Source organism: Urocampus carinirostris, chromosome 13 (genome assembly GCF_059441175.1).
Source record: "Urocampus carinirostris isolate Australia breed hairy pipefish chromosome 13, RoL_Ucar_1.0, whole genome shotgun sequence".
NCBI classification, from domain to species: Eukaryota; Metazoa; Chordata; class Actinopteri; order Syngnathiformes; family Syngnathidae; genus Urocampus; species Urocampus carinirostris.
This window is the reverse complement of record NC_142361.1, coordinates 32742062-32756180: the sequence shown is the minus strand read 5'-3', so window position 1 is coordinate 32756180 and position 14119 is coordinate 32742062. Positions and strand designations below refer to the sequence as shown.

Here is a 14119-nt window from a genome sequence, read left to right as displayed (position 1 = left end):
AAATCCGCTTCTTCTTCCTAGTTTGTGAGTAAACATTCTATACTATCTATGTCTATACTATCTCCAGCGTGCTAAGAACTTTTTTTATTGTTTAATATCTCGCGTATCCATTCGATACGGTTGGTGTAAAGTGTAAAGAAGAGGCGAACCATTTCATTTGAAACGGAAGTGGAATAAGAAAGCCTGATGCGGTTGAGAAAATGGACGGAATGCTTTTTTTTCGGCCACTTTTCACCACGGAGGAGAAAGTTGCCTAACTCTTGAAGCGCATCTCCCAAAAGTAAGTCAAACTCAACTTTATAGAGCATATTATTTGATGAAATGTTTATCTTTTAGTACAAAACAATACATGTTACTTATACAAGCACGGCGGCGCAGTGGTTATTGGTGTGCGGCACAGTTCTAAGGTCTTGGGAACCTCCTGTGTGGGTTCAAATCCAGCTACCGGACTTCCTGTGCGGAGTTTGTATATTCTCCCCGTGCTTGCGTGGGTTTCCTCCCACATTCCAAAAACATGCATTTCAGGTGAATTGGCCGGTCCAGATTGTCCCTAGGTGTGAATGAGCAAGCAAGTTGTCTGTCCCTGTGTGCCCTGCGATTGGCTGGCAACCAGTTCAGGGTGTCCCCCGCCCACTGCCCGATGATTGCTGGGATGGGCTCCAGCACCCCCGCCACCCTACTGAGGATAAGCGGTGCAGCTAATGAGATGAGATGAGATATCTGGACCTGACTCGAATCAGGAGATGGGTATTTAAGGACTGTGCAGACAGCAGAAGCCGTCGAATCGTTGCTTGCCTTTTTGTTACTGCCTGTGTATGTTTCTTAACACCTTTTTGTTATTTGCCTTTGCCCCAATAAAATCTTGACATTCACGAATTTTCACGAATGGTTTTAAATGTTATCATACAATAGTATAACAACATTTGAGAGCTCAAAATGTGCAAAAGGATAAATATGTTATTACGCTCATGTATGCAACGTGTGTGTCTGCGCTTGGGTCCGCACAACCATATTCATAAAATTTTCTGCAATATGTATATGGAAGCATTTTGGTGCTCCGAACAATATCTTGTTGTTATAGTTGAAAGTGGCTATAGCTGAGTCAGTATAGGCCAGTTGATGGCGCTCTTGTCTCCAATTTTTGTAGATTTTGTGGACTGAAGCTGTATAATATTTTTATTTTTATCGGAATAAAGTATGCAGTTTAAAAAAAAATGGGATGTATTATTCAGTTCGGTCACCGGAGGCAGGATTTAGTTATCATCGAGGTGGTGTTCAACCTGCGACTTGAGAGCCACATGTGGCTCTTTAGCACTGCCCAAGTGGCTCCCTCTTTTCTCCTCTCTTTCCATTTTTCTCTCTCTTTTTTCTCCTCTTTCTATTACTCTCTCTTTTCCCTTCTTTCTATTTCTTTGTCTCTTTTCTCCTCTCCTTCTATTTCTCTCTCTTCTTCTCTCCTTGTATTTCTCTCTTTTCTTCTCTCCTTGTATTTCTCTCTCTTTTTTCTCCTCTCCTTCTATTTTATCTCTTTTCTCCTCTCCTTCTATTACTCTCTCTTTTCCCTTCTTTCTGTTTCTTTGTCTCTTTTCTCCTCTCCTTCTTTTTCTCTCTCTTCTTCTCTCCTTGTATTTCTCTCTCTTTTTTCTCCTCTCCTTCTATTTTATTTCTTTTCTCCTCTTCTTCTATTACTCTCTATTTTCCTTTCTTTCTATTTCTCTCTCTTTTCTCCTCTCCTTCTATTTCTCTCTCTTCTCCTCTCCTTGCATTTCTCTCTTTTTTCTCCTCTCCTTCTCTCTTTTCTCCTCTCCTTCTATTACTCTCTCTTTTCCCTTCTTTCTATTTCTCTCTCTTTTCTCCTCTCCTTCTATTTCTCTCTCTTCTCCACTCCTTGTATTTCTCTCTCTTTTTTCTCCTTTCCTTTTATTTTATCTATTTTCTCCTCTCCTTCTATTTCTCTCTTTTTTCTCCTCTCATCCTATTTCTCTTTCAGACGTTTTTGAAAATGAAAAAAGATGGAGGAAGGAAATGTATTTTTCTGTAGGAGGACAAACGTTCCTATGTTCAAATACTTAATAAATATTTGGAAAAAAATATGAAATATCTAGGCAGCACGACAGTGGTTAGCACGTGTGCGGCAAAGTTCTGAGGTCATGAGATCGAACCACCTGTGTGGAGTTTGCATGTTCTCCCCGTGCTTGCATGGGTTTCCTCCGGGCACTCCGGTTTTCTCCCACATTCCAAAAACATGCATTTCATGTGAATTGCCCGGTCCAAATTGTCCCTAGGTTTGAATGAGCAAGCGAATTGTCTGTCCCTGTGTGCCCTGCAATTGGCTGGCAACCAGTTCAGGGTGTCCCCCGCCCACTGCCCGAAGATCGCTGGGATAGGCTCCAGCACCCCGGGACCCTACTGTAGATAAGCGGTGCAGATAACAGATGGATATTTTTAATGTATGAATCCCCTTTAATTAATTGTGTTCATATAATATATAATAGGGGCGGCACGGCAGCTGAGTGGTTAAGTCTACCGCAGCCTCCCTGTGAGGAGATTGCATGTTCTCCCTGTGCCTGCGTAAGTTTCCTCCCACAGTCCAAAAACATGCATGTCAGGTTAGATGGCCGGTCCAAATTACCTCTAAGTGTGAATGAGCGAGTGAGTTATCTGTCTCTGTGTCCCCTGCCCACTGCCTTAAGATCGCTGGGATGGGCTCCAGCACCCCCGGGACCCTACTGTAGATAAGCGCTGCAGATAATGGATGGATATATTTAGTGTAAGAATCCCCTTTAGACAGATAGATAGATAGATACTTTATTCATCCCCTAAGGGAAATTCACATTTCCAGCAGCATCCCTGAGCTGAGAACAATACAATAATAAAGCCAAAAGAAAACAATATACAAATACCCAGTGTGACGTGCAAATGCCCACTTTAGCATGTTATATAGAGTAACTAAATAGTGCTACACATAATGCAGTAAGATCCAATGTAGGTGGTGTGGTTTAATGTGGGCCTTTACTCTGCCGGGTGGAGTTAAAGAGCCTCATGGCATGAGGAAGAAAAGAACTCTTCAGTCTGTCCGTAGTACAAGACAGTGACAGCAGTCTGTCACTGAAACTGCTCTTCTGTCCGGAGATAATGCTGTGAAGCGGATGCGATGGATTGTCCATGATTGACCTCAGCTTTTTCAGTGCCTGTCTCTCAGCTGCTGTTGTTAGGCTGTCCAGCTCTTTGCCCACAACAGAGCTCGCTTTCCTAGCCAGTTTATTGAGACGAGAGGCATCCTTCTTCTTGACGCTGCCTCCCCAACACGCTGCCGCATAGAAGAGGGCGCTTGCCACTACTGTCTCATAGAATATTTTCAGGAGCTTTTTGCAGATGTTGAAGGAGGCCAGCCTTCTGAGGAAGTAAAGTCGGCTTTGCCCTTTCCTACATAGAGCTTCTGTGTTGGCAGTCCAGTCCAGTTTGTTGTCCAGCTGCACACCCAGGTATTAGTAGGTCTGGACAAATTCTACACATTCTCCCTTGATGGTTACAGGAACCGGGTGAGTTCTGGTTCTCCTGAAGTCCACCACCATCTCTCTGGTCTTGGTGGTGTTTAGGTGCAGGTGGTTTGCGTCGCTCCATCGGACAAAGTCCTGAATCAATTTCCTGTACTCCTCCTCCTGCCCGTTTCTGATACATCCCACGATCGCAGTGTCATCGGCAAACTTTTGCACATGGCAGGACTCAGAGTTGTACTTAAAGTCCGATGTATATAGAATGAATAGGAACGGAGAGAGAACGGTCCCCTGCGGAGATCCTGTGCTGCTAACCACGGTGTCCGATGTACAGCCCCCCTGTTTCACATACTGCGGTCTGCCTGTCAGGTAGTCAGTAATCCATTCTACAAGGTGTGAGCTAACTCCCATCTCTGTCAATTTCCTACTCAGTAGCAGAGGCTGTATGGTATTGAAGGCACTAGAGAAGTCCAAAAATGTAATCCTCACAGCCCCCTTCGCCCTATCCAGGTGAGAGAGGGATCGGTGTAACATGTATAATATAGCATCCTCCACTCCCACCTTCTCCTGGTAAGCAAATTGCAGTGGGTCGATGGCGTGACGGACCTGTAGCCTCAGGTGGTGCAGCAGCAGCCGCTCCATGGTCTTCATCACATGTGATGTCAGGGCGACTGGCCTGAAGTCGTTGGGTTCCTCTGGTCTTGATTTCTTTGGGACTGGGATGATGCAGGATGTTTTCCACAGCTGAGGGACCCTCCCCTGTTCAAGGCTCAGGTTGAAGATGCGCTGTAGAGGGTCTCCCAGCTCAGACGCACAGGCTTTCAGCAGTCGGGGGGATATTCCATCCGGACCAGCTGCCTTGCTGGTTCGTAGCCTTCTCAGCTCCCCACACACCTGGGCTGAAGTTATTTTTAGTGGGGGGATGTCTTCCATGCTAGTGTGCAGAGGGGGAGGGGGAAGGACAGCTGCACAACTCAGGGGTGAGGATGAGGCGGAGTGGTCAAACCTGTTGAAAAAGTTGTTCAACTGGTTGACTCGCCCCACATCTATATCCACAGCCACTCCCTGCTTGGTGCTGCAGCCAGTAATTGTTTTCATCCCTTCCCACACCTCCTTCATGTTGTTGTTCAGCAGCTTTTTCTCCAACTTCCTCCTGTACTGCTCCTTCCCTTTCCGGAGCTGGACTTTGAGCTCCTTCTGTACTCGTTTTAGCTCCTGATGATCACCATTTTTAAAGGCCCTCTTCTTTTGGTTCAGAAGGCACTTGATGTCTCTCGTGATCCAGGGCTTGTTGTTGGCATAGCAGTGTACAGTCTTTATAGGAACAACATTGTCCATGCAGAACTTAATGTAGTCAGTAGTGCAGTTTGCCATCTCCTCAATGTCACCACTGCTGGACCCTAGCAGGACATCCCAGTCCGTACATCCAAAGCAGTCTCTCAGAGCCTGCTCTGCCTCGGTGGACCATTTTCTAAATGAGCGTGTAGTTGTTGGTAGCCTCCTCACTCTTGGTTTGTACTGTGGTTTAAGCAGAATGAGGTTGTGGTCTCCTTTTCCAAGGGCAGGCAGTGGTTTAGCGCTGTATGCATTTTTTATATTCGCATACAGAAGGTCAATAGTCCTATTTCCCCTGGTCTTGCAGTTCACATACTGGACGAAAGAGGGCAGTGTCTTATCAAGAGTCACGTGGTTGAAGTCCCCTGAGATTAACATTGCAGCCTCCGGGTGTTGTGTCTGGAGTTTTGCCACCGCGGAGTGGATGACGTCACACGCTACTTCCGCATCAGCGCGCGGTGGGATGTAAACAATGACAGCAATGGCGTGTCCGAACTCTCTGGGCATGTAATAGGGACGGAGACTTACAGCCAAAAGTTCGACATCACGGCAGCAGATAGAAATCTTGGTTTTTACATGCCCGGGGTTACACCACCTCGAGTTCACGTAGATAGCCAGTCCCCCTCCTTTGCGCTTCCCACTGACTTTTGTCCCTCTGTCAGCCCGAACAGCGCAGAAGCCGTTTAGCGCGATGTTAGCGTCCGTGATGCTAGGCGTGAGCCACGTTTCCGTAAAGCAAAGCAAGCTGCACTCCCTGTATGCTTTGATGTCTTTCACAAGCACAGCCAGTTCGTCGATCTTATTCGGTAGGGAGTTGACATTCCCCATGATTATGGACGGTACCGTGGGCTTATATCGCCACTTCGCCGCTAGCCGCTTAGCCTTTACTTTAGCACCGGCTCTGCAACCCCGGTAGGGTCGCCTTACCTCGTTAGGTAAAAAAGGGACCGTGCCGGCTCGAGAGTTCCTCAGGTCGAGGAGTAGGTTTCTTGAATATACGTATTTTTGCGAGTTGAAACCCATATCCATAGGATAGAAAGTAATCCAAGTGTTGCAAGGCACTGATAAAGTAAGCAAAAATAACTAAACAAATAAATAAATCACAAAAGTAGCGAAAATACACGGGAGCTGCTGGAGTGGCTGCCATTCGTGACGGCGCCGGAAAAAAACCAATCTATTGTGTTCATATAATATATAGGGGCAGCACGGCAGCTGAGTGGTTAAGTCTACCTCAGCCTCCCTGTGAGGAGTTTGCATGTTCTCCCTGTGCCTGCGTTGGTTTCCGTCCACATTCCCAAAAAATGCACGTCAGGTTAGACGGCTGGTCTAAATTATCTCTAGGTGTAAATGAGCGAGTGAGTTATCTGTCTTTGTGTCCCCTGCCCGGAGATAGCTGGGATGGGCTCCAACTCCCCCGGGACCCTACTGTAGATAAGCGCTGCAGATAATGGATGGATAATGTATAATATATATTTTTGGCTGCTCCAAACATATCTGGCTCTTGGGTGGCAGACCACCGGACATTATTAGAATGGATAGGGAAAAAACAAAGTTTCTCCGCCATATTTGCTGTCCAGATGTTTGTGCGGCGCTTCCTGTGCCTGTATAAACAAGGAGAGGCTCTCCATCCTTTGAGCGCTCAGCTGATTCGAGTTCCCCAAAAAAATATCACTTCATTCCCGGGGCCAAACCAAACATGACGTCACGCGTTACGGATAAAGCGCATGAACTTTGTCAGCGACAGTTTACGACGTCCTATTTATGAGGGTGTCCGACACGATGATGTCACCGCCAGAGAATCCTGTCGTATTACGTAAGGTCTTCTGGAGAAGAAGAAGAGAAAAAAAAAAACATGTTTCTTACGCTTTGTGCACCGCTGAGATCCCTGAGCTTTACTCCATCCGTGACAGCACTGGCCTCCGCAGATGTTCACACTGAAAAGAGGAATGGGTGATGACAGGGTGTATGAGCAGTCAAGCATTGGAATTCATTGCTTTCAGACGATCATCAGGGTTGGGTAGAGTTACTTTAACTGGATTACTTTCGATGACTTTTGGATGACTCCAATAGCAAATATGCTAATAAAAGACAAAATAAACTAAATATGAATACAATTATGACTCACAACACGTGGTAAGCTTTCTCTCCTGGCTTTGATCTCTTTGATCTCCGGCAAAACGAACATAAAATGCAGGGTTGGGTAGGGTTACTTTACCTGGATTCCTTTCAATGACTTTTGGATTACTCCAATAGCAAATATGATAATAAAAGACAAAATAAACTAAACATGAATAAAATGATGACTCATAACACATGGTAAGCTTTCTCTGGCTTTGATCTCTTTGATCTCCGGCAAAACGAACATCAAATGCGACCAGGGTTGGGTAGGGTTACTTTAACTGGATTACTTTCAGTTACTTTTGGATGACTCCAATACCAAATATGCTAATCAAAGACAAAAGAAACTAAATATGAATGAAATGATGACTCACAACAAGTGGTAAGCTTTCTCTCCTGGCTTTGATCTCTTTGATCTCCGGCAAAACGAACATCAAATGCGACCAGGGTTGGGTAGGGTTACTTTAACTGGATTACTTTCAATGACTTTTGGATTACTCCAATACCAAATATATGCTAACAAAAGACTCTCTCTGTCTCTCTCTCTCTCTCTCTCATTTTGGTCTCTCTTCCTTTTTACCTTTTCTCTCTATTTTCTCTCTCTCTCTCAATTTCCCCTTCTCTCTTTCTCTTATTCTCTTTTCTCTCCTTCTCGCTTTCTATTTCTCTTTGGAATTTTTTTTCTCTCTTTCTTTCCCCCTCTTTCACTTTTTCTCATTTTATCTCTGTAGTTTTTCATGTTCTCTTGCTCCCCCTCTCGCTCTTTGTCTCTCTCTCTCTCTCTGTGTCTTTTCACCTTATTTTGCTCTCTTTTCATTTTTCCTTTTTCTGTCTTTCTCTTTTTCTCTCTATCTTGATTTCCCCTTCTCTCTATTGCCCCTTCTCTCTTTCTCTTCTCTCCTTCTCTCGTTCTATTTCTCCTCGGATTTCTTTCTCTGTCTTTCTTTCCCCCTCTTTCATCTTTTCTCAATTTATCTCTTGTTTCTCATGTTCTCTTGCTCTATCTCTCGCTCTCTGTCTCTCTTTCATTCAGAGAGAGAAATCTCTCTGTGTGTCTTTTTACCTTATCTTGCTTTCTCTTTCTTTTTACCTTTTCTCTCTAGTTTCTCTCTCTCTCTTGATTTCCCCTTCTCTCTTTCTCTTCTTCTCTTCTTCTCTTTCTATTTCTCTTTGGATTTCGTTCTCTCTCTTTTTATTCCCCCTCTTTCACTTTTTTTCATTTTATCTCTGTAGTTTCTCATGTTCTCTTGCTCTGTGTCTTTTTACCTTTTTTTGCTTTCTTCTTATTTTCCCCTTTTCTCTCTCTCTCTCTCTCTCTCTCTCTCTCTCTCTTGATTTCCTCTTCTATCGCCCCTTCTCTCTTTCTCTTCCTTTCTTTTCTGTCCTTTTCTCTTTCTATTTCTCCTCGATTTCTTTCTCTTTTTTCCCCCTCTTGCACTTTTTTCATTTTTATCTCTTTTGTTTCTCACGTTCTATTGCTCTCTCTCTCTCTTGCTCTCTGTCTCTCTTTTTACCTTATTTTGCTCTCTTCTTATTTTCCCCTTTTCTCTCTCTCTCTTGATTTCCTCTTCTATCGCCCCTTCTCTCTTTCTCTTCCTTTCTTTTCTGTCCTTTTCTCTTTCTATTTCTCCTCGATTTCTTTCTCTTTTTTCCCCCTCTTGCACTTTTTTCATTTTTATCTCTTTTGTTTCTCACGTTCTATTGCGTTCTCTCTCTCTCTCTCTTGCTCTCCGTCTCTCTTTCTCTCTCTCTGTCTTTTTACCTTTTTTGCTCTCTTCTTATTTTCCCCTTTTCTCTCTCCCTCTTGATTTCCTCTTCGATCGCCCCTTCTCTCTTTCTCTTCTTCTCTTTTCTCTCCTTTTCTCTTTCTATTTCTCCTCAATTTCTTTCTCTTTTTCCCCCTCTTGCACTTTTTTCTTTTTTATTTCTCACGTTCTATTGCTCTCTCTCTCTTGCTGTCTTTCTCTCTTTCTTTGTCCCACCCTCTCTCTCTCTCACTCTCTAATCTACTCGCCTGGCCCCCAAGAGGATGTTCGTTCTATCATTACGCGAGTGGGTCCTGTTTCCGTTCTGGTCTTGGGCCCAAAAAGGTTGTTCATAGTTTTTATCTCTCTTGAGGCCATCTGCTAAGATCCCTATTCGTGTGGATGAGCGTCCTTCAGGTCCCTTTCCTCACATGGTTACTCTGTGCCTTGCCATAAATGCATTTCTTTTATAAATTATTTTTTTACTATATTATTATTATTAGTATTTTATATATTATATTATTATTATATTATATATTATATACTGAAAATTTGGAACAGCGATTCATTGGCTGAAAAGTTTTCTTTGTCTTTTTCTTTGGGTTTCTCATTTTTTCTCATTCTTTCTTTTTTCATTTCTCTCTCTCTTTCTTACTTATTATTATACTTTTTATTGATTTCTCTCCTTTTCTTTCTCTCTCTCTCTATAATTCTTTCTCACTCTATCGCTCTATTTTCGGTCATGTATTTTGGATTATTTATATATACATATATTCTTTAACAGGGTGGCACGGTGGCGCAGTGGTTAGGTGATGGGATCAAACCTTCCTGTGTGGAGTTTGCATGCTCTCCCCGTGCCTGCGTGGGATTCCTCCCACATTCCAAAAACATGCATGTAAGGCAGGGGTGTCAAAGCGGCGGCCCGCGGGCCGGATCAGGCCCGCTAAGAGATTGAATTCGCGAGACAACGCTCAGAGAAGCGAAAGAGAAAAACGAGCTGCAGGTTGAGATATGTTGACTTGATGTTGCCAAAGCCAAGTGCCTCTCACAAACGATGTACTTGTATTTCTTTCTCTCTCTCTATCTCTCTCTGTCTACCTCCCTCCCTCCATTTCTCTCACTATCTCTCTCTTTCAGTCTCTTTCTTTGTTCTTCTATGTCTCTTTCTCTCTCTGTCTTTTACCTTCTTTTGCTTTCCCTTCATTATTTCCTTTTCTCTCTTTCTCACCTTCTCTTCTCTCTCTTTGGATTTCTTTCTTGCTCTCTTTCTTCCTCCTCTCACTATTTCTCTATCTCTTACGTTTCTCACGCTCTCTCTCTCTCTTTTCTCTCTCTCCCTCCCTTTTTCCCCTCACTATGTCTCTTTTTCTCTGTTCCTCTTTCTCTTTTTCCCTTCTTTTGCTTTCTCTTCCTTTTTTTCCTTTTCCCTTACGCTCTCTCGCTTACCTCTTCTCACTTTTTCCCCTTCTCTTTTTCTCTCCTTTCTTTTTCTCTTTCTCTTTGGATTTCTTTCTTTATCTCTCTCTCTCTTTTCTCTCTCTCCCTCCCTTTTTATCTCACTCTATCTCTCTCTATTTGACCCTCTCTGTCTGTCTTTTTCCCTATACCTCTTTGTCTCTTTCTCTCTCTCTTTACTTTCTTTTGCTTTCTCTTCCTTTTTTTCTTTTCCCTTACGCTCTCACTTTCTTCTTCTCACTTTCTCCTCTTCTCTCTTTTTTGCCCTCTCTTTTTCTCTTTCTGTTTGGATTTCTTTCTTTATCCCTCTCTTTTCTCTCTCTCCCTAACCTTTTCTCTCCTTCTATCTCTCTCTATTTGACCCTCTTTGTCTCTGTTCCTCTTTGTCTCTTTTTACCTTCTTTTGCTTTCTCTTCCTTTTTTTCCTTTTCCCTCACGCTCTCTCGCTTACCTCTTCTCACTTTCTCCCCTTCTCTCTTTTTTTGTCCTCTCTTTTTCTCTCTCTGTTTCTCTTTGGATTTCTTTCTTTATCTTTCTTTTTTCTTTCTTTCCCTCCCTTTTTCTCTCACTCTATCTCACTATATTTCACCCTCCCTGTCTCTCTTTTTCTCTGTTCCTCTGTCTCTTTCTCTCTTTTTACCTTCTTTTGCTTTCTCTTCCTTTTTTTCCTTTTCCCTCACGCTCTCTCGCTTACCTCTTCTCACTTTCTCCCCTTCTCTCTTTTTCTCTCCTCTCTTTGGATTTCTTTCTTTATCTCTTTCTTTCCCCTCCCTCACTATTTCTCTTTTGTTTCTCACCTTATCTCTTTATCTATCTTTCTTTGTCCCACCCCATCTCTTTTTCTCTCCCTCTCTTTCTCTTATTTATTCCTCTCTTTTTCTTTCGCTCTAATCTACTCGTCCGGCCCCCGAGAGAATGTTTGTTCTATCGTGTGGCCCCCCGAGTTAAAATGAGTTTGACACCCCTGATGTCAGGTGAATTGTCCCTGGGTGTGAATGGGGGTGTCCCCTGCCCACTGCCTGAAAAGAGCTGGGATGGGCTCCGGCACCCCCGCGACCCTACTGAGGATAAACATTCTACCCCAAAAAAAAAAAAAAAAAAGACGCCATGTTTTGACTCAAGTTTGCCGTCTTTTTAACGTATTTTCAAGCTTTTTAGCATTAAGCTAGCACTGACAGTTTCTTACCCGGACTGCTTGAGAAGTTGCCGGTGTTGGTGGTGTTCGGAACCGCTTTGGCGAACAATGGACTCCTGAACCGTCGAACTTTGGGTCCCCATCCGGCGGGTTCGAACTTGGCCGCCGAGTTCGACGTTATAAGAGTCCGGAAGCCCGGACGCTCCGTGTCGCGACGAAATGGAACTGATTCGGTTCCCTGCTGTCGAACCGGGTCCCGAACCCGGTTGGATCACGTAGAGTTTCCGGACCCCGCTCTGGTTCTGGGATTTAGCGGAGACAAATAAGAGCGAAATAAGAAAGCCCAATGAAAGGAAGAGTCCGCGGGTCCAATCCATGCCCGCGTCGGTATAAATCCAAAGTTCGAAAATGGGGGTTCGGTTCCGTGGAATGACACTTTTCGTATAAAAAGCGCACCGGTACTCCTCGCGGTCCTCTAAAAACCTCCAAAAAAGGGAGGAATGATATCGAAAAAGGTGAAAAAGTTCCGAATAAAAGTGAGTTGTGAGGAGGTTGTTCGTGTTCTGGTCCAAAAAGTGTGTGGACTGGATGGAAAGGGCTGCCAGGCTTGTGCCTGCCTCCAGAAGTGACGTCATCAAAGGGGAGTCTGTCCACGCACTGCGAGTGGCCCGTCTGTCAAAAAAGGGGTCCCGGGGGACAGAAGAGTCGAAGTTCACCCAGGCACCTGCGCACCAGACTGAAGCACGCTGACATCCGGGGTTTGGTTTTACTTCTATACGGTGGCCTTTGAGGTACGGGCTTTAAAGATGCGGCCCACGGGCCGGATCAGGGCCGTCCGAGTGTTAGAATCGAGCCCGCGGAACAACACCGCGAGAAGTGCAAGTACTGTATGCAATTAGATGCAGTTTTAAATATGTCCACTGGATGGCGTCAAAGTCAGCGGCCACTCACAAAGCAGCTGTATTCTTTCTTTCTTGATTTCTTTCTCTTTTTATTCTCCTCTCTGTCTATTTTTTCTTTCTCTTTTTTCTCCTTTTTCTTTCTCCTTTTTATCTCCTTTTTCTTTCTCTTTTTTCTCCTCTCTATTTCTTTCTGTCTTCTCCTCTCTTTCTATTACTCTCTCTCTCTTTTCTCCTCTCTTTCTATTATTGTCGCTTCTCCTTTTTTCTATGACTCTCTCTTTCTATTACTCTCGCTCTCTTTTCTCCTCTCTTTCTATTACTCGCTCTATTTTCTCCTCTCTTTCGATTACGCTCCCTTTTCTCCTCTCTTATTTTTTCTCTATTCTTTCTCTTTCTACATCTTTATTTCTCCCCCTTTTTCTCTTTCAGTTCTCTTTCATTTTCTCACTTTCTTGTCTTTCTCTCTCATTTATCCTATTTCTTTCTCTTTTCTCCATTTTTTCCCTCATGATCTCTTCCCCTCTCTATTCCTTTCTCTTTCTTTCTCCATTTCTTTTTCTCACTCTTTCTCATTTTTTTCTTGTCTTTCTCACTTATCCTGTTTTTTTCCTCTCTTTTCCCCCCTTTTCTCTCATCATCTCTTCCCCTCTATATTCCTTTATCTTTATTTCTTTTTATCTATTCTCTCTCTTCTCTAGCTATATTTTTACTTTCTTTTTCGCTTTCATTTTTCTTGCTTTTCCTCACCCTCATTTTTTTCTTGTCTTTCTCTCTCACTTATCCCATTTCTTTATTTTCTCTCATTATCTCTTCCCCTCTATTCCTTTCTCTTTCTATGTCTTTATTTCTTTTTATCTATTCTCTCCTTCTCCCGCTCCTCTATTCTTAGTCTTTTTCTCTTTCATTTCTTTTGTTTCCTCGCTATTTTTTTTCTTGTCTTTCTGTCGCTTATCCCAATTCTTTCCCTCTTTTCTTTTTCTCTCATTATTTCTTCCCCTCTATATTCCTTTCTCTTTATTTCTTTTTATCTATTCTCTCTTCTCGAGCTCTATTCTTTCTTTTTCGCTTTCATTTTTCTTTCGTTTACTCACCCTCTCATTTTTTTCTTGTCTTTCTCTCTCACTTATCCCATTTCTTTCTTTTCTCTCATTATCTCTTCCCCTCTATTCCTTTCTCTTTCTATGTCTTTTTATCTATTGCCTCTCTTCTTCTCCCTCTCCTCTATTCTTAGTCTTTTTCTCTCTTTCATTTCTCTATTGTTTCCTCACTCATTTTTTTTCTTGTCTTTCTGTCGCTTATCCCAATTCTTTCTCTCTTTTCTTTCTTTTCTCTCATTAGCTCTTCCCTCTATATTCCTTTATCTTTATTTCTTTTTATCTATTCTCTCTCTTCTCTAGCTATATTCTTACTTTCTTTTTCGCTTTCACTTTTCTTTCGTTTCCTCACTCTCTCATTTTTTACTTGTCTTTCTCTCTCACTTATCCCATTTCTTTCATTATCTCTTCCCCTCTATTCCTTTCTCTTTCTACGTCTTTTTATCTATTGCCTCTCTTCTTCTCCCTCTCCTCTATTCTTAGTCTTTTTCTCTCTTTCATTTCTCTTTCGTTTCCTCACTCATTTTTTTTTGTCTTTGTCGCTTATCCCAATTCTTTCTCTTCTCTCATTATCTCTTCCCCTTTATATTCCTTTCTCTTCATTTCTTTTTATCTATTCTCTTTCTTCTCGATCTCTATTCTTACTTTTTCATTTTTCTTTCGTTTCCTTTCCCCCCCTCATCTCTTCCCCTCTCTATTCCTTTCTCTTTCTACGTCTTTCACTATTTCTTTGTATCCATTCTCTGGCTTTTTTTCCCCCTCCTATACGCTTCGTCTTTTCTCTCTTATTTCTCCTTCGGTTTCTTAGTCTTTCTTGTTTTTATCTTGTCTTTTTCTT

The 14119-nt window shown here is 42.9% G+C and overlaps 1 protein-coding gene across 3 annotated transcripts in view; it reads right to left on the bottom strand.

Annotated features, from left to right (window-relative positions):
* ltbp1 (latent transforming growth factor beta binding protein 1) overlaps positions 1-12078 on the bottom strand; it is a 155293-nt gene extending 143215 nt beyond the window's left edge. For 2 of the 3 annotated variants that reach the window (XM_088351050.1, XM_088351052.1), the window contains exons 1-2: positions 11337-12078; positions 6696-6766 (exon numbers count right to left, since the gene is read on the bottom strand). In XM_088351050.1, coding sequence (XP_088207176.1) covers positions 6696-6766; positions 11337-11920 — 655 coding nt within the window. In that variant the 5' untranslated portion in view covers positions 11921-12078. The remainder of the gene's footprint in view (positions 1-6695; positions 6767-11336) is intronic. The other variant, XM_088351051.1, reaches the window with a different exon arrangement.
* Between the last annotated feature and the right edge of the window lie 2041 nt (positions 12079-14119).